Raw genomic sequence first — 20,664 nt, 5'->3', positions numbered from 1 at the left:
GAAAATAAAAAAATCGTATTTTTTCCACAAACATGATCAATTATTCCCCAATTTTTTTATTTTCCCAAGGGTAACAGGAGAAATTGAACCCCAAAAGTTGTTGTCCAATTTGTCCTGAGTAAGCTGACACCCCATATGTGGGAGAAAACTACTGTATGGACACACGTCAGGGCTCGGAAGGGAAGTAGTGACGTTTTGGAATGCAGAAATTGATGGAATGGTCTGCGGGTGTCATGTTGCCTTTGGAGAGCCCCTAATGTACCTAAACAGTGGAAACACCCACAAATGACCCCATTTTGAAAACGAGAACCCCTAAGGAACTTATCTAGATGTGTGGTGAGCACTTTGAACCCCCAAGGGCTTCACAGAAGTTTATAATGCCCGGGCATGAAAATAAAAAAATCGTATTTTTTCCACAAACATGATCAATTAGTCCCCAATTTTTTCATTTTCCCAAGGGTAACAGGAGAAATTGGACCGCAAAAGTTGTTGTTCAATTTGTCCTGAGTATGCTGACACCCCATATGTGGGAGAAAACTACTGTATGGACACACGTCGGGGCTCGGAAGGGAAGCAGTGCCATTTTGGAATGCAGACTTTGATGGAATGGTCTGCGGGTGTCATGTGCGTTTGGAGAGCCCCTGATGTACCTAAACTATTGAAACTCCCAACAAGTGACCCCATTTTGGACACTAGACCCCCCCACGGAACTTATCTAGATGTGTGGTGAGCACTTTGAACCCCCAAGTGCTTCACAGAAGTTTATAACGCTCGGACGTGAAAATAAAAAAATCATTTTTTCCACAAAAATGATGATATTTTTGCCCCCAATTTTTTATTTTCCTAAGGGTATCAGGAGAAATTGGACCCCAAAAAATTGTTTTGCAATTTGTCCTGAGTAGGCTGATACCCTACATGTGGGGTAAAACACTGTTTGGGCGCATGGCAGAGCTTGGAAGGGAAGGAGCACCATATGACTTTTTCAACTCAGAATTGGCTGGAATTGAGATCAGACGCAATGTTGCATTTGGAGAGCCCCTGATGTGCCCAAACAGTGGAAACCCCCAATTCTAACTCCAACCCGAACCCCAACACACCCCTAACCCTAATCTCAGCCCTAACCCTAATGGAAAAATGGAAATAAATACATTTTTTTATTTTATTATTTTTCCCTAACTAAGGGGGTGATAATGGGGGGTTTGATTTACTATTTATGGCGGTATTTATTTTTGGCGACTGTCGCACGCTAAAAGACGCTTTTTATTGTAAAAATAGTTTTTGCATCACCACATATTGAGAGCTATAATTTTTCCGTATTTTGACCCACCGAGTCATGTGAGGTCTTATTTTTTGCGGGACGAGTTGACGTTTTTATTGGTACCATTTTCGGGCACGTGACATTTTTTGATCGCTTTTTATTCCGATCTTTGGGACGCAGAATGAACAAAAACCAGCGTTTCATGAATTTCTTTTGGGGGAGTGCGTTTACACCGTTCCGCGTGCGGTAAAATTGATAAAGCGGTTTTATTCTTCGGGTCAGTACGGTTACAGCGATACCTCATTTAGGTCGTTTTTTTATGTTTTGTCGGTTTTATGCAATGAAAACTATTTTATATAAAAAATAATTATTTTTGCATCGCTTTATTCTGCGAGCTATAACTTTATTTTTTCGCTGATGATGCTGTGTGGCGGCTCGTTTTTTGCGGGACAAGATGACGTTTTCAGCAGTACCATGGATATTTATATGCGTCTTTTTGATCGCGCGTTATTACACTTTTTGTTTGGCGGTATGATAAATCATTTTTTGCTTCGTTTTTTATATTTATTTTTTAAGGGGTTTGCTAAAGGGGTTAACTAATGGGACAGTTTTATAGGGCGGGTCGTTACGGACGCGGCGATACCTAATATGTGTACTTTTATTGTTTTGGGTTTTATTTTCAAAAAAATGAATTTATTGAGGAATATTTTTTTTTTAATAATTTATTTGGCGATTTTTTTTTAAAATTATTTTTACACTTTTAATTTTTTTTTTACTTTATTACATAGTCCCAGGTGGGACATCACTGTCCTGTGACAGACCGCTGATCTGTCACATCACAGATCACTGTGACAGATCAGCAATCTGTCACAGGCAGTGCACAAGGCTTCCTCATGCCTGCGCTTTGCAGGCACTGAGGAAGCCAGCTTCCTCCAGGCCCCCGAAGGCCCCCGTCGCCATCTTGGATCCGGGGGCCTGGAGGAAAGGAGTCCCCTGCAGCAGCGCTGCACATTGCGCTGCCGTGGGGGGCTCAGGGAAGCACGGAGGGAGCCCCCTCCCTGCCGATGCTTCCCTTTAACTCCCGGTACACCGCGATCATGTTTGATCGCGGTGTGCAAGGGGTTAACGTGTCGGGGGCGGTCCGTGACCGCCCCTGACACATAGTGCCGGGTGTCAGCTGTGATAATCAGCTGACACCCGGCCGCGATCAGCGGCGCTCACCACGTGGGCGCCGCTGATCGCGCTAGACGTACTATCCCGTCCATGGGCATGGGGCCCGGGTCCCATGGACGGGATAGTACGTCTGATGTCAGGAAGGGGTTAAACAAAACAATTCAGATGCAGTTGAAGTTCAGACTTTCAGCTTTCATTTGAGGGTATCCACATTAAAATTGAATGAAGGGTTTGGGAAAGCTATGAAACATCTTATAAATGTGAGTTCTGTTCCTGATCTAAGCTTTTAGCCGAGATGAATCTGTGGAGCACTTTATGCACATGCTCAGTAGTGAGGCAGGGCTGTGGGGTCGGAGTCAGAAGTTGAGGAGTCTGAGTCTGCGGTTTGGCTTACTGACTCCACAGCCCTGTAGCACAAGTGCTCGTTACTCGAGTTTGCCTAGGGTGCCCAAGTATGCAGAGTGTCGCGGGTGCTCCAGCGACATATTCCAGTCCCCAAGCCTCCATGTTTTGTGGCTGCAGGGACTCTAACATCTCCCTCGAGCACCAGTGACACTCGGTGCATACTGGAGCACCCTAGGCAAAGTCGAGTAACAAGCACTTGTGTTCAACACTAATAGTTTTTGCATATAGATTTTTTTTTTTTTTAATTCCAGGGGCAACAGATTACCTAAGTGTATATATAGATAACATTAACTTCCAGGGAATAACAACCATACAAATAGCTTGGGGCGCTGGCTTGTGCTGACAGATTCCTTGTAAGCCAACCTCAGGCACAGAAAAAAAAAATCAAGATAGAAAATCATGTATTTCACAGAACCATGTAAAGGTACTGTCACACTTAACGATATGACCCAGTCAGGATCGCTGGTGCATCGCTAAGTGGTCGCTAGTGAGCTGCCGTACAGGCAGATCTCACTAGCGACATCGCTGGGGACGGGGGTCGCTACTTACCTGTCAGACGCGGCGATCCTGATGTCCTCGCGTCACTCGTCGCCACAGCAGGAAGCGGCAGATGAGAAACGGTCCAGGCCGTTCTCGCGCGATCAGCGATAACCAGCGGGGCAGCCGGTCGGAGGTATCACACACAGCAATATCGCTGCTAAGTCACAATCACCAGTGACGTTACAGCGATATTGCTAGCGATATCGCTTAGTGTGACGGGCCCTTAAGACGAGAGACAAAGGAAGACAAAAACCCCAGGACAAATACCAGCTTTAAATTAGAAATGCCAACTTCCTAGTCAAACTCTGATCTCCCCATTATAACAGTAGCTGTACACATGGAGCAAATGATTGTAGGCACTGGCAGGCACAGAGAAAATCTGATATTTCTATAATAATATCCAAGAAGTATCATATCTCCTTGTGGAGAATGACATGCTAAGCATGTCGAGGTGAGGAGACTTAAAGCCGCAATGCTCCTCTGGGAAATATGCAAATTGTCTCTTCAGAGACAAGGCTCATTAAAGGGTCAACATTGACTTTTAGGATTGCTACTTCCAATAGGTGGCACTAGAGTTCTAGTCCTCTTCCTCTCTGAAGAGACAATTTGCATAATTAGCAAATTTCCCAGAGATGCATTGCGGCTTTAAGTCTCCTCATCTCGACATGCTTAGCATGTCATTCTCCACAAGGAGAAATGATACTTCTTGGATATCGATCAGACGCCTCTCTCACAGACAAACTGGATCTCACGCTTTGCACTGATGAGGGGCAGTACCCCGAAACACAGTGTCTGCAAACTGAGATTCTGGCTTGGCTATTATCTTAAGTCATGTAACAAGGCTCATTAAAGGGTCGACATTGACTTTTAGGATTGCTACTTCCAATAGGTGGCACTAGAGTTCTAGTCCTCTTCCTCTCTGAAGAGACAATTTCTATAATAATGGAACATTCACACAAAAACCCTTCATTATGCTGCAGATGTAACGTTAAATTGGACCCGAAAATTATAATTTCATTTTTGCATTGTCCAATGTGGGAAAAAAACAAAACATATTCTAAAATTAAAAAATAAACTGCAAATAATGCATAAAGGTAATAATAATAAGGGTGTTTAGTAAACATAATTTTGATCAAAATAATGTACAAGCCATCCCGCCACATCAAGGCAACCTGTTTAATGGTCATGTGTTAATATGCACTTACATTGTGCACACAGTAACTTACTTTCTCAGTTCAGACTTCAGTTTTTAGTTGTCCAATGTGGGAAAACTGCTGTGCAACCAGAGGGTCTCTTTCTCCGAGATACAATACTGAGAACTTATGTGAAGATGTTCTTCTCCAGTTTCACATAGTGTCGCACCAGCGATCCCGACAACGATACGACCTGGTAAGGATCGCTGGTGCGTCACTAAATGATCACTACTAAGATGTCAAACAGGCAGATCTGCTCAACAACACAGCAACGATCTGACGATCCATATAACGACCTCGGTGGTACCTTGTCACACAGCAGCTTTTCTGACGACTCCCGCCTGCGTCCGAGTTCTGCGTTGCCAACGAGGTCGCTCGTCGGCGTTAAACACAGCGATGCATGCTGGCCAGCAGGACACCAGAGATCAAAAAACGGCCCAGGACATTCGAGCATGATCAGTGATATCCAGCGAGGGGGCCGGTCACTGCTGCGTGTCACATGTAGCGAGATCGCTGTGTGACGCATTAGCGATCTCGCTATGTGAGACGGGGCCTTTTTGAACATCCAACAATACAGACATTCTGCCAGCACAATGGCAATCCAGCAGATACATATTTCTGGAGCACCCATCTATTCATGTACATTTGGGTTATGGTGACCTTAGGCCACCTCACGACCCTGAAGTAGCGTCAGGAAACCCTTAGTATTTGTGAGGCAAAACCAAGAGGGGGTAAAGAGAAAAAAAAAAAATGTACAATTGGTGACGCGTTTCTATTATACTTGTCAAATCTTGGTTTCTACTTGACTTACAAACACAACATTGCTGCGGGCCCACATGGGGCTCAGGTCTCATTTCGTAGTTACATACATGAGGCACTACTAGTATTCCTCGACAGAAGCCTAGCTTTTAGTAGAGAACATCGCTGTAATACAGAATGTGAACGTACATGGCACAACAAGTTCTTTTTAAATTCCTTATTAAAAGAAATCAGAAAAAAGGGAGATAAAAAGGGAACAATTTTTCTAAGTGCTCACAAAAGAAAAGAAACTAGCGTAAAACATTCAAAAGTCACAACATTTTTGCACAACATGGAGTTGCACAAACATTTTGTGAATTGCACTAATTTTTGGCAATTGTGTCAAAATACACAGACCTGGGAGATGATCTACACCCACCCCCGACATTCTAATCAAAAGTACTGTGCTTCTTATGCCAGAAATCTCACTCCAGTCTGTGACTAGAGTAATACACTTTGGTGCATTTTATCAGAGACATGCACCTAGCCAGAATGAAAGCAGTGTGCGACTCCCAATGCATTTGATGCATCTTATTCCTGCACACCCCTCAGTAAGACTGGCATACAAAATGCTTTTATTAATGACACAGGGCCAAAGAGTCATAAAAGCCCATGGACGCCACAGGAGAGATCCATACAACACTGTAAGAAGCTCATATCCATTTGTCTCATCTGGCTGTAATCACTATTAGGGTAGACCGCCATATCAGGTGGGGGAGTTCATAGTTGTGACTCCCCTATGAGCCAAAGCTTTTCTACTGGACCCCAGGCAAGAATACAGCATACGACCCCATTCATGTATACAGGTACTCTTGTCATATAACATTTTTCCTGCGGCATCTTCCAAAATTGTAGTATTCCGTGGGAGAAACTAATTTTGAACGGTACAATAATCTCGCAGAAGATATGTCTGTTGGCAATAATTCCTTCAGATTGTTATAACAGCACTGATGACGACACAGGAAACTCTCCTGCAATGAGCCCAAGCTACAAACAAAGCTGAAGAGACCTTTGTTATATATTTCCAAGGTTTATCGTTGGGGTGGTCAACCCTTTTGTGCATTTTTAGACCATTTCAATCTTGAAATCAGTGGTTGTGTGATAATTATCTGTTATAACAGATCATCTCACATGTATCCGGGACACAATTTGAAGATTACTTTAATGGAATTCCACATGTCAAGCCACCACTGCAAGCAGTGCCGCTCCAGTACTTTCTACCAGGCCCGTGGAGTCAGTGTTCGTTTTGGTGGACCGACCCCTAAAATCTATAATATATTGGTACAGTAGTACAATGCAGGATGGGCTGTAAATTCTCATAATTTGGGAAAGTTATGAAATGTCCTATAAATGTCTGTTCTGTTCCTGATCTAAGGGTCTGGACTTTTACCTGAGATGAATCTGTGCTGCGCTTTATGTACATGCTCAGTAGTGAGGCAGGGCTGTGGGGTTGAGGTTGTGGAGTCGGAGGTTTAGCTGATCCGCTCACATGACATTTCGGACTGCACTTTGATGACATCCAAGAGCAGTTCAACGTTATACACTCAGACTTGAATGGGTGCTGCCAATCGCAACATGCTGTTCTCAATCAGCATCTCCCGACGGTAGCCGTGGCTCATCTCCCGCCACAGGGAGGTCAGCGGCAACGCAGCCGGGAGATGAGCGGCGCCAGTCGCTCATCTCCCGGCTGCTTGCATTGGAACTACGCCGACCGCCATATTGGAACACCCAAGTTATAGGTATTCCGATATGGCGGCTGGGATTCAAATCCCCCGCCAAAGCCACGCGGCACCGCTCATTGGCCCAGTCTTCGGGCGGCTCAGCCAATGAGCGGCGCGGGATTCAAATCCCCTGCCCCACCGACTGGGCCAATGGGTAGCACGGGATTCAAATCCCACGCCCCGAAGGATGAGCCAATGGGCAGCATGGGATTCAAATCCCACGCCCCGCCGGATAAGCTAATGAGCGGTGCCACGCGGGATTTGAGTTTACCACACTCCCAATGCAATAGCATTGGGCCTATTTCTAGTGAGAAAATAATAGCAGACCTGAGCTGCCCCATAGTATAACACTGGGCCGAGTGCTATGTAATATTTTATCGCAATGCTCTCGCTCGTATTAAAAGCTTGCGCGACACCGGCCTTAGGCTGAGCATTGGCAAAGAAGCAGGGTGTGCTTGCCTATTGCACCAATGAGACAAGTGCACTTATCATTCAGAGAGCCCCGGAATGAGTGTGCCTGTCCTCAGAGCGGTCATCCACCCAGACTGGAAGGATTAGGGTATAGCCAAATTGACTTTTCAGATGTCTCCTCTTCCTGGACAATTGCATATAGATCAGTGGTTTTGACATAGGTGCAAAATTTTACAGGGGAGCAAAGGAGCATCTGTAATGGAAGCTGGGGCTGCAGCTGAGGAGGGGGGGGGGACCAGGGGTTGGCAGCTGAGGACAGGGGGGGGGGAACCAGGGGTTGACAGCTGAGGACAGTGGAGGGGGGGGGGAACCAGGGGTTGACAGCTGAGGACAGTGGAGGGGGGGGGACAGTAGAGGGGAGGGGACCAGGGGTTGGCAGCTGAGGACAGTGGAGGGAAGGGGGGGGGGAACCAGGGGGTTGACAGCTGAGGACAGTGGAGGGGGGGAACCAGGGGTTGGCAGCTGAGGACAGTGAAGGGGGGGGGGGGAACCAGGGGTTGGCAGCTGAGGACAGTGAAGGGGGGGGGGGGGAACCAGGGGTTGGCAGCTGAGGACAGTGAAGGGGGGGGGGGGAACAGGGGTTGGCAGCTGAGGACAGTGAAGGGGGGGGGGGGGAACCAGGGGTTGGCAGCTGAGGACAGTGAAGGGGAGGGGGGGGGGAACCAGGGGTTGGCAGCTGAGGACAGTGAAGGGGAGGGGGGAACCAGGGGTTGGCAGCTGAGGACAGTGAGGGAGGGGGGAACCAGGGGTTGGCAGCTGAGGACAGTGAAGGGGAGGGGGGAACCAGGGGTTGGCAGCTGAGGACAGTGGAGGGGGTGGGGAACCAGGGGTTGACAGCTGAGGACAGTGGAGGGGGGGACCGGGACAGCTAGAGGGGAGGGGACCAGGGGTTGGCAGCTGAGGACAGTGGAGGAAGGGGGGGACCAGGGGTTGGCAGCTGAGGACAGAGGAGGGGGGGGGGAACAGGGGATTGGCAGCTGAGGACAGTGGAGGGGGGGGGGGACAGGGGTTGGCAGCTGAGTGACGTGGAGGGGGGGGGGGGACCAGGGGTTGGCAGCTGAGGACAGTGGAGGGGGGGGGGGGACCAGGGGTTGGCAGCTGAGGACAGTGGAGGGGGGGGGGACCAGGGGTTGGCAGCTGAGGACAGTGGAGGGGGGGGGGAACCAGAGGTGGCAGCTGAGGACAGTGGAGGGGGGGAACCAGAGGTTGGCAGCTGAGGACAGTGGAGGGGGGGGGGGGAACCAGGGGTTGACAGCTGAGGAGAGTGGAGGGGGGGGGCAGTAGAGGGGAGGGGGACCAGGGGTTGGCAGCTGAGGACAGTGGAGGAAGGGGGGGGGACCAGGGGTTGGCAGCTGAGGACAGTGGAGGGGGGGGGGGAACCAGAGGTGGGCAGCTGAGGACAGTGGAGGGGGGGGAACCAGAGGTTGGCAGCTGAGGACAGTGGAGGGGGGGGGAACCAGAGGTTGGCAGCTGAGGACAGTGGAGGGGGGGGAACCAGAGGTTGGCAGCTGAGGACAGTGGAGGGGGGGGGGGAACCAGGGGTTGACAGTCGAGGAGAGTGGAGGGGGGGGCAGTAGAGGGGAGGGGACCAGGGGTTGGCAGCTGAGGACAGTGGAGAAGGGGGGAGACCAGGGGTTGGCAGCTGAGGACAGTGAGGAAGGGGGGGGGACCAGGGGTTGGCAGCTGAGGACAGTGGAGGAAGGGGGGGGGGACCAGGGGTTGGCAGCTGAGGACAGTGGAGGGGGGGGGGGAACCAGGGTTGGCAGCTGAGGACAGTGGAGGGGGGAGGACCAGGGGTTGGCAGCTGAGGACAGTGGAGGGGGGGGGGACCAGGGTTTGGCAGCTGAGGACAGTGGAGGGGGGGGGGGGACCAGGGGTTGGCAGCTGAGGACAGTGGAGGGGGGGGGGAACCAGGGGTTGGCAGCTGAGGACAGTGGAGTGGGGGGGGAACCAGAGGTGGGCAGCTGAGGACAGTGGAGGGGGGGGGCAGTAGAGGGGAGGGGACCAGGGGTTGGCAGCTGAGGTCAGTGGAGGAAGGGGGGGGGACCAGGGGTTGGCAGCTGAGGACAGTGGAGGAAGGGGGGGGGGACCAGGGGTTGGCAGCTGAGGACAGTGGAGGAAGGGGGGGGGGGACCAGGGGTTGGCAGCTGAGGACAGTGGAGGAAGGGGGGGGGACCAGGGGTTGGCAGCTGAGGACAGTGGAGGGGGGGGGAACCAGGGGTTGACAGCTGAGGACAGTGGAGGGGGGGGGCAGTAGAGGGGAGGGGACCAGGGGTTGGCAGCTGAGGACAGTGGAGGAAGGGGGGGGGACCAGGGGTTGGCAGCTGAGGACAGTGGAGGAAGGGGGGGGGACCAGGGGTTGGCAGCTGAGGACAGTGGAGGAAGGGGGGGGACCAGGGGTTGGCAGCTGAGGACAGTGGAGGAAGGGGGGGGGACCAGGGGTTGGCAGCTGAGGACAGTGGAGGGGGGGGGGGAACCAGGGATTGGCAGCTGAGGACAGTGGAGGGGGGGGGGGGGACCAGGGGTTGGCAGCTGAGGACAGTGGAGGGGGGGGGGACCAGGGGTTGCAGCTGAGGACAGTGGAGGGGGGGGACCAGGGGTTGGCAGCTGAGGACAGTGGGAGGTGGGGGGGGGAACCAGAGGTGGGCAGCTGAGGACAGTGGAGGGGGAACCAGAGGTGGGCAGCTGAGGAGAGTGGAGGGGGGGGCAGTAGAGGGGAGGGGACCAGGGGTTGGCAGCTGAGGACAGTGAGGAAGGGGGGGGACCAGGGGTTGGCAGCTGAGGACAGTGGAGGAAGGGGGGGGGACCAGGGGTTGCAGCTGAGGACAGTGGGAGGAAGGGGGGGGACCAGGGGTTGGCAGCTGAGGACAGTGGAGGGGGGGGGGGGAACCAGGGGTTGGCAGCTGAGGACAGTGGAGGGGGGGGAACCAAGGGTTGGCAGCTGAGGACAGTGGAGTGGGGGGGGGAACCAGAGGTGGGCAGCTGAGGACAGTGGAGGGGGGGGCAGTAGAGGGGAGGGACCAGGGGTTGGCAGCTGAGGACAGTGGAGGAAGGGGGGGGGGGACCAGGGGTTGGCAGCTGAGGACAGTGGAGGAAGGGGGGGGGGGACCAGGGGTTGCAGCTGAGGACAGTGGAGAAGGGGGGGGGACCAGGGGTTGGCAGCTGAGGACAGTGAGGGGGGGGGGGAACCAGGGGTTGGCAGCTGAGGACAGTGAGGGGGGGCAGTAGAGGGGAGGGGACCAGGGGTTGGCAGCTGGAGGACAGTGGAGGAAGGGGGGGGGACCAGGGGTTGGCAGCTGAGGACAGTGGAGGAAGGGGGGGGGGGACCAGGGTTGGCAGCTGAGGACAGTGGAGGAAGGGGGGGGGACCAGGGTTGGCAGCTGAGGACAGTGGAGGGGGGGGGGAACCAGGGATTGGCAGCTGAGGACAGTGGAGGGGGGGGACCAGGGGTTGGCAGCTGAGGACAGTGGAGGGGGGGGGGACCAGGGGTTGGCAGCTGAGGACAGTGGGGGGGGGGGACCAGGGGTTGCAGCTGAGGACAGTGGAGGGGGGGGGGAACCAGAGGTGGGCAGCTGAGGGACAGTGGAGGGGGGGAACCAGAGGTGGGCAGCTGAGGACAGTGGAGGGGGGGGAACCAGAGGTTGGCAGCTGAGGACAGTGGAGGGGGGGGGGAACCAGGGGTTGACAGCTGAGGAGAGTGGAGGGGGGGGGGCAGTAGAGGGGAGGGGACCAGGGGTTGGCAGCTGAGGACAGTGGAGGAAGGGGGGGGGACCAGGGGTTGGCAGCTGAGGACAGTGGAGGAAGGGGGGGGGGGGACCAGGGGTTGGCAGCTGAGGACAGTGGATGGGGGGGGGGGGAAACCAGGGGTTGGCAGCTGAGGACAGTGGAGGGGGGGGGAACCAGGGGTTGGCAGCTGAGGATAGTGGAGGGGGGGGGGACCAGGGGTTGGCAGCTGAGGGACAGTGGGGGGGGGGGGGACCAGGGGTTGGCAGCTGAGGACAGTGGAGGGGTGGGGACCAGGGGTTGGCAGCTGAGGACAGTGGAGGGGGGGGGGGAACCAGAGGTGGGCAGCTGAGGACAGAGGAGTGGGGGGGGAACCAGAGGTGGGCAGCTGAGGACAGTGGAGGGGGGGGAACCAGGGGTTGACAGCTGAGGACAGTGGAGGGGGGGGCAGTAGAGGGGAGGGGACAAGGGTTGGCAGCTGAGGACAGTGGAGGAAGGGGGGGGGACCAGGGGTTGGCAGCTGAGGACAGTGGAGGAAGGGGGGGGGGGGACCAGGGGTTGGCAGCTGAGGACAGTGGAGGAAGGGGGGGGGGACCAGGGGTTGGCAGCTGAGGACAGTGGAGGAAGGGGGGGGGGACCAGGGGTTGGCAGCTGAGGACAGTGGAGGAAGGGGGGGGGGGACCAGGGGTTGGCAGCTGAGGACAGTGGAGGAAGAGGGGGGGGGACCAGGGGTTGACAGCTGAGGGACAGTGGAGGGGGGGGGCAGTAGAGGGAGGGGACCAGGGGTTGGCAGCTGAGGACAGTGGAGGAAGGGGGGGGGACCAGGGGTTGGCAGCTGAGGACAGTGGAGGAAGGGGGGGGGGGGACCAGGGGTTGGCAGCTGAGGACAGTGGAGGAAGGGGGGGGGACCAGGGGTTGGCAGCTGAGGACAGTGGAGGAAGGGGGGGGGGGACCAGGGTTGGCAGCTGAGGACAGTGGAGGAAGGGGGGGGGGACCAGGGGTTGGCAGCTGAGGACAGTGGAGGAAGGGGGGGGGGGACCAGGGTTGGCAGCTGAGGACAGTGGAGGAAGGGGGGGGACCAGGGTTGGCAGCTGAGGACAGTGGAGGAAGGGGGGGGGACCAGGGGTTGGCAGCTGAGGACAGTGGAGGGGGGGAACCAGGGGTTGACAGCTGAGGACAGTGGAGGGGGGGAACCAGGGGGTTGACAGCTGAGGACAGTGGAGGGGGGGAACCAGGGGTTGACAGCTGAGGACAGTGGAGGGGGGGGGAACCAGGGTTTGACAGCTGAGGACAGTGGAGGGGGGGGAACCAGGGGTTGGCAGCTGAGGACAGTGGAGGGGGGGGAACCAGGGTTGGCAGCTGAGGACAGTGGAGGGGGGGGGGAACAAGGGGTTGGCAGCTGAGGACAGTGAAGGGGGGGGGGGGGAACCAGGGGTTGGCAGCTGAGGACAGTGAAGGGGGGGGGGAACCAGGGGTTGGCAGCTGAGGACAGTGAAGGGGGGGGGGGGAACCAGGGGTTGGCAGCTGAGGACAGTGAAGGGGGGGGGGGAACCAGGGGTTGGCAGCTGAGGACAGTGAGGGGGGGGGGGGAACCAGGGGTTGGCAGCTGAGGACAGTGAAGGGGGGGGGGGGAACCAGGGGTTGGCAGCCTGAGGACAGTGGAGGGGGGGGGGGGGAACCAGGGGTTGGCAGCTGAGGACAGTGGAGGGGGGGGGGAACCAGGGGTTGGCAGCTGAGGACAGTGGAGGGGGGGGGGAACCAGGGGTTGGCAGCTGAGGACAGTGGAGGGGGGGGGGAACCAGGGGTTGGCAGCTGAGGACAGTGGAGGGGGGGGGAACCCAGGGGTTGGCAGCTGAGGACAGTGGAGGGGGGACCCAGAGGTGGCAGCTGAGGACAGTGGAGGGGGGGAACCAGAGGTGGGCAGCTGAGGACAGTGGAGGGGGGGGGGGGGGGGGGGGGGAGGGGGGACCAGAGGTGGCCAGCTGAGGACAGTGGAGGGGGGGGGGGGGAGGGGGGACCAGAGGTGGCCAGCTGAGGACAGTGGAGGGGGGGGGGGGGGGGAGGGGGGACCAGAGGTGGGCAGCTGAGGACGGGGGGGGGGACCAGAGGTTGGCAGCTGACAGTGGAGGGGGGGGACCAGGAGCTGGCACTGAGGACAGGGGAGCAGGTCACAAACACTTCACCCTCCACTCCTGGGTAGCCCTCTTCCCTGCCCACATCACCCCCGGTCCCACCTGCTGAGCCCCCTCCCAGACAGCCACTTCCTGCTGTACATGAATTAGCCCACTTACATGCAGTGCACGGGAGACTTGTTGCACAGTTAGAGGAGAGGAGGACTTGTTACCTGGAAAGGGTTAACCTCCACGGGGTCCGCAAAGGGGTTGGTGTCGTAGCCGGCCATGGCTTCTTCCTAGAGGGTCAAAGTGGAGAGCTGGATCCTCCAGCCGGGACTCCTCCTCGGACAGGTACCTCCTGGATGTGACGTATGATGTGTCGTTCGTGAACGATCCGATACAAAGAGCCGGCTCTGCAGGGTTAATGACGCGTTGTTTTTTTTTTCTGGCGCCTGGAAGTAGTGAATCCTGACTGTGACTCATCTGGGGGGGAGGAGCAGTCAGGAGAGGAGGAGATGTGGATAACTGCACGTGAGTTAACCCTTCAGTCCCAAATCTATCCTGCCAGTTCCTCCATGGCATATATAGTGTGTGACTGTATGTAAGAGGAGGGACGCAGCACATTGTCATCATCATCATCTGCAATGTCCTGTGCGTTACCTTTAGTCCCAAATAAAGATCCACATTCCTGGCCCCTCCTCCCTGGCGTATACATACAGTATATGGTGTGTAGGAGGAGAGGCTCAGCACATTGTTTGGTATATCATCTCATAGTGTTAGGCCGGGTTCACATTGTGTTTATGGCCCTGCGTTCAACGGGATCGTTACATAGCGGCACTAACGCTGTAACGGATGAGTGAACGCCCCCATTGGCCGCAATGATACTAACGCATCCAAAATCGGCCTGATGCGTTACTCCATGACGCCCCCTGGAACGCGGTCTGCAGCATTTGTGGGGGCGTCATGAAGTAACGCATCAGGCCAATTTTGGATGCGTTAGTATCATTGCGACCAATGGGGGCGTTCACTCATCCGTTACAGCGTTAGTGCCGCTATGTAACGATCCCATTGACCGCAGGGCCAGGGGGATTCAGGACAACACTACAGGGAGGAGGACAGATGACAGCAGTTGTGGCTGCTAACGGATCACACTCACTTGTGAGAGACGCACGTGATTCTTGTGCGAGTCTCACGCATGAAAACCTGGCACTGCCACCAGCACTCGGACCGGAACGTGCGGTTACATGTACTTCTAACATGTACTTCTATGCAGTCACCCCCTCCAGTCCCAGCGCCGGCGGCAGTGCCAGGTTTTCATGCCAGAGACTCGCACAAGAATCGTCCAAGTCTCTCGCTAGTAAGTATGAGCCCTAAGGGTGGGGGAAGGAATATCAAGTGATTTTAGGCAAAACCTGTGGAGAGATCTCGGGCCAGCCCCAATCATTATATAGGGTTACGCTGGTTTCACACTTGTATATTTTGGCTGCACACGGATCCGTTTTCGTCTCCATTGACTTTCAGTGGTGACAGATGGGACTTGCGTGTGCATCCAGGTGTCACCGTTTTCCCACAGATCCGCATGTCTGCATATTTTATCAGATGCACAAAAACGCAACTTGTTGCAGTTTTGTGTCATCTGAAAAACACACAGGCACAGGGAGACGCACGGATCCGCGGCTAGCGGCTACACGTCTGGAATTAACATGGAGCTCTATGGAGCACGGATCCAGGACAACACGGGTCCATACGGCACTGAGCATGCTCGGAAGCGAGGGATGTGCTGTATGGGACCAGTCTGCAGACATAACATAGACTATGCCCGCATGCTGCTCTGTCATACAGTGACCTTTCCTGCCACACTAGACGGGCTTGTGCCCTGTGCTATGCTGTGGTGATGATAATAAAATGTATTGGGAGCATGTACGGGGGCTCCTGGTTAGGGGCTGCATGAGTGGGGCTGCGTTCACACTATTGCAGGGGCGGACATAGACTGCAGTGGGCCCCTGTGCAAGAAATTTCCCCCCCCTTCATAGGGCAACAAAGTTATTTATCTAATATTGAGTCTATGCAGGGCTGGATGTAATATCTGTATAGAATATAATGTAACCCCCCATAGAATATAATGCAGTCTCCCCCATATAGTATAATGCAGCCCCTCCATAGAATATATGGCAACCCCCTCATAGGATATAATGCAGCCCCTTATATAGTATAATGTAGCCCCTCCATAAAATATAATACAGCCCCCCTATAGAATATAATGTAGCCCCAAATAGAATATAATACAGCCCACCTCCCCATAGAATATAATGTAGCCCCCCATATTATATAACACAGCCTCCCCTTATAGACTATAATGTAAAATGTACCCCCATGGTATATAACACAGCCGCATAGTGTATAGCCCAGCAACACATGGTATACAACCCACCATGGTATATAGCCCACCATGGTATAATACAGCCCAGCATGGTATGTGCCCCCCCCCCAGAATTGTATAATACAACCCAGCATGGTATAATACAGCCCAGCATGGTATATAGCCCCCACAACATGGTATAATACAGCCCAGCATGGTATAATACAGCCCAGCATGGTATATAGCCCCCCAGCATGTTACAATACAGCCCAGCATGGTATATAGCCCCCACAACATGGTATAATACAGCCCAGCATGGTATGTAGCCCCCCCAGCATGGTACAATACAGCCCAGCATGGTATATAGCCCCCCCAGCATGGTATAATACAGCCCAGCATGGTATATAGTCCCTCAGCATGGTATAATACAGCCCAGCATGGTATAATACAGCTCAGCATGGTATATAGCCCCCACAGTATGGTATAATACAGCACAGCATGGTATATAACCCCCCAGCATGGTATAATACAGCACAGCATGGTATATAACCCCCCAGCATGGTATATAGCCCCCCCAGCATGGTATAATACAGCCCAGCATGGTATATAGCCCCCCAGCATGGTACAATACAGCCCAGCATGGTATATAGCCCCCACAACATGGTATAATACAGCCCAGCATGGTATATAGCCCCCCCAGCATGGTATAATACAGCCCAGCATGGTATATAGCCCCCCAGCATGGTACAATACAGCCCAGCATGGTATATAGCCCCCCCAGCATGGTATAATACAGCCCAGCATGGTATATAGTCCCCCAGCATGGTATAATACAGCCCAGCATGGTATAATACAGCTCAGCATGGTATATAGCCCCCCCAGCATGGTATAATACAGCACAGCTTGGTATAATACAGCTCAGCATGGTATATAGCCCCCACAGTATGGTATAATACAGCACAGCATGGTATATAGCCCCCCCAGCATGGTATATAGCCCCCCCAGCATGGTATAATACAGCCCAGCATGGTATATAGCCCCCCAGCATGGTATAATACAGCCCAGCATGGTATATAGCCCCCCCAGCATGGTATAATACAGCCCAGCATGGTATATAGCCCCCCAGCATGGTACAATACAGCCCAGTATGGTATATAGCCCCCCCCAGCATGGTATAATACAGCCCAGCATGGTATAATACAGCCCAGCATGGTATATAGCCCCCCCAGCATGGTATAATACAGCACAGCATGGTATATAACCCCCCAGCATGGTATAATACAGCACAGCATGGTATATAACCCCCCAGCATGGTATAATACAGCACAGCATGGTATATAACCACCCAGCATGGTATATAGCCCCCCCAGCATGGTATAATACAGCCCAGCATGGTATATAGCCCCCCAGCATGGTACAATACAGCCCAGCATGGTATATAGCCCCCACAACATGGTATAATACAGCCCAGCATGGTATATAGCCCCCCCCAGCATGGTATAATACAGCCCAGCATGGTATATAGCCCCCCAGCATGGTACAATACAGCCCAGCATGGTATATAGCCCCCCCCCAGCATGGTATAATACAGCCCAGTATGGTATATAGCCCCCCCCAGCATGGTATATAACCCCCCAGCATGGTATATAGCCCCCCCAGCATGGTATAATACAGCCCAGCATGGTATATAGCCCCCCAGCATGGTACAATACAGCCCAGCATGGTATATAGCCCCCCCAGCATGGTATAATACAGCCCAGCATGGTATATAGCCCCCCAGCATGGTACAATACAGCCCAGCATGGTATATAGCCCCCCCAGCATGGTATAACACAGCCCAGCATGGTATAATACAGCCCAGCATGGTACAATACAGCCCAGCATGGTATAATACAGCCCAGCATGGTATAATACAGCCCAGCATGGTATATAGTCCCCCAGCATGGTATAATACAGCCCAGCATGGTATAATACAGCCCAGCATGGTATAATACAGCCCAGCATGGTATATAGCCCCCCAGCATGGTATAATACAGCCCAGCATGGTATAATACAGCTCAGCATGGTATATAGCCCCCCCAGCATGGTATAATACAGCCCAGCATGGTATATAGCCCCCCAGCATGGTACAATACAGCCCAGCATGGTATATAGCCCCCCCAGCATGGTATAATACAGCCCAGCATGGTATATAGCCCCCCCAGCATGGTACAATACAGCCCAGCATGGTATATAGCCCCCCAGCATGGTACAATACAGCCCAGCATGGTATATAGCCCCCCAGCATGGTATAATACAGCCCAGCATGGTATATAGCCCCCCAGCATGGTACAATACAGCCCAGCATGGTATATAGCCCCCCCAGCATGGTATAACACAGCCCAGCATGGTATAATACAGCCCAGCATGGTACAATACAGCCCAGCATGGTATATAGTCCCCCAGCATGGTATAATACAGCCCAGCATGGTATATAGTCCCCCAGCATGGTATAATACAGCCCAGCATGGTATAATACAGCTCAGCATGGTATATAGCCCCCCCAGCATGGTATAATACAGCTCAGCATGGTATATAGCCCCCCCAGCATGGTATAATACAGCTCGGCATGGTATATAACCCCCCAGCATGGTATAATACAGCACAGCATGGTATATAACCCCCCAGCATGGTATAATACAGCCCAGCATGGTATATAGCCCCCCAGCATGATATATAGCCCCCCCAGCATGGTATATAGTCCCCCCAGCATGGTATGATACAGCCCACTAGTGTTTTGGTACGGTGCGTTGTGATGTGTAGCAATCCTGATCCAGATTAGATCCCTATACTTAACATAGGGTCGCACAGACCAGCGTTTGCATCAGGATCAGGATGCATCAGGTGCATCAACACATATCACAGCACTTATTAATTCACGAAGGACATTAACAAAAAATGCCACAATGCATGGTAAGACTACAACCGAGGAGGAGCCGGGGCCTGATCACAAGAGCTGACAATCTGAGGAAGCAGCAATGCTGAATAACAGAACGATGACTGTGGAAAACGGATTTCTATTTAAAAAAAGAGCCGTTTAAAGAGCCGGCTCTTCATGGTGAGCTGAGCCGAATGAGCCGGATCACCAAAAAGAGCCGAACTTCCCATCACTAATGTGACAGGGCAGACTTCTCAGGGCGGGCTTCCGCGTATGACATTGACGTATGTAGGGAAACCAATAGGCGAGCTGAAGGATTGCTCAGTTGTTTGGGAGCCAATCATCTAGCGAGTTTTTGACAAAAGAGGCGGGACTTGTACGGCTGTATTCGCTGAGGACTGACGCAGGAGGCGAAGGGCAGGGCTAACATGGGACAAGCTTTTCCTGATATCCGGGTGGGGCGTGGCTTACCTGTACACAGGTAACAGGTGAGGTTGCATGACGCAAAGGGAGGGCGTGCGATGCCTAGAGCTGGCAGTCAGTGCTGCAGTGGCTGGGGGAGCGCCGCTGCTGTTCCTTTCTGGCCATGACAGGACAAGAAGCTGTGGTGTTACTGGAATAAAGCCGTGTGCTATTTATATTAGGTGGTAACGGTGTCTGGACACAGTTGCCGCCGGTCCCGAGCGCTGAAGTAGTGTGTTATATTTATTCCTAGCTGCAACGTCACTAGCTGAATGTGGACTACAATTCCCGGCATGCTGTGCGGTGTGACGTGCTGCGCAGCCGCACTGCGAGCAGGAGCGAGGTGGAAGTAGTGAATGATGGTTGATAGTGATGGGAAGTTCGGCTCTTTTTGGTGATCCGGCTCATTCGGCTCCGCTCATCATAAAGAGCCGGCTCTTTTGGATCTTTAAACGGCTCTTATTTTAAATAGAAATCCGTTTTCCACAGTCATCGTTCTGTTATTCAGCATTACTAACGCATCCAAAATCGGCCTGATGCGTTACTTCATGACGCCGCCACAAATGCTGCAGACCGCGCTCCAGGGGGCGTCATGAAGTAACGCATCAGGCCGATTTTGGATGCGTTAGTATCATTGCGGCCAATGGGGGCGTTACCTCATCCGTTACAGTGTTAGTGCCGCTATGTAACGATCCCGTTGAACGCAGGGCCATAAACGCAATGTGAACCTGGCCTAAGGCTGTGTGCACACGCTGTGGATTTTGCTGCGGTTCCGCAGCGGTTTTGGCCGCTGCGGACCCGCAGCAGTTTTGGCCGCGGTGTACAGTACAATGATTCGCTATGGGAATCAAAAACCGCAGTGCAGACGGTGCGGAATTTTCTGCGCGGATTATCTGCGGTTTTCAATCCGCAGAAAGAATTGACATGTCAATTCTTTCTGCGGATTCTCCTGCGGTTTGCCATCTCCTCCATCGAGGAGATGAAAAACCGCAGAGCAATCCGCAGGTAAAACCGCAGGTATTTTGACCTGCGGTTTCACCTGCGGATTGTACAAAATCCGCGCGGATGAATCCGCACCTTTTCCGCAGCGTGTGCACACAGCCTAACACTATGAGATGATGATATACCAAACAATGCTGAGCCTCTCCTCCTACACACCATATACTGTATGTATACGCCAGGGAGGAGGGGCCAGGAATGTGGAGCTTTATTTGGGCCTAAAGGTAACGCACAGGTCATTGCAGATGATGATGATGACAATGTGCTGCGTCCCTCCTCTTACATACAGTCACACACTATATATGCCATGGAGGAACTGGCAGGATAGATTTGGGACTGAAGGGTTAACTCACGTGCAGTTATCCACATCTCCTCCTCTCCTGACTGCTCCTCCCCCCAGATGAGTCACAGTCAGGATTCACTGCTTTCAGGCGCCAGAAAAAAAAACAACGGCTCATTGTATCGGATCGTTCACGAACGACACATCACTAATGGCTGAACCCAGAGGTGAGTGGACGGGGGCGAGGGGTT

General features: G+C 53.4%; 2 protein-coding genes across 5 annotated transcripts in view; one reads left to right on the top strand and one right to left on the bottom strand.

Moving 5' to 3' along the window:
• The window catches only part of SCAMP2 (secretory carrier membrane protein 2), a 76,608-nt gene extending 57,322 nt beyond the window's left edge, over positions 1-19,286 (bottom strand). The window contains exon 1 of one of the 2 annotated variants that reach the window (XM_073579516.1): positions 19,144-19,286. Coding sequence is in view for 1 of the 2 variants with exons in the window: in XM_073579515.1 (XP_073435616.1) it covers positions 13,627-13,683 (57 nt within the window). In the remaining variant the exon portion in view is untranslated. Of the gene's footprint in view, positions 1-13,626; positions 13,939-19,143 lie in introns of those variants that run through there. The other variant, XM_073579515.1, reaches the window with a different exon arrangement.
• The window catches only part of MPI (mannose phosphate isomerase), a 37,906-nt gene continuing 36,286 nt past the window's right edge, over positions 19,045-20,664 (top strand). The window contains exon 1 of one of the 3 annotated variants that reach the window (XM_073579513.1): positions 19,045-19,160. Coding sequence is in view for 1 of the 3 variants with exons in the window: in XM_073579512.1 (XP_073435613.1) it covers positions 20,625-20,640 (16 nt within the window). In the remaining 2 variants the exon portion in view is untranslated. Of the gene's footprint in view, positions 19,161-20,464; positions 20,641-20,664 lie in introns of those variants that run through there. The other 2 variants (XM_073579514.1, XM_073579512.1) reach the window with 2 other exon arrangements.

The sequence above is a fragment of the Dendrobates tinctorius genome, unplaced genomic scaffold (assembly GCF_039654945.1).
Source record: "Dendrobates tinctorius isolate UK_male_01 unplaced genomic scaffold, ASM3965494v1 ptg000062l, whole genome shotgun sequence".
NCBI lineage: Eukaryota > Metazoa > Chordata > Amphibia > Anura > Dendrobatidae > Dendrobates > Dendrobates tinctorius.
This window is presented reverse-complemented; position numbering and strand designations above follow the sequence as displayed.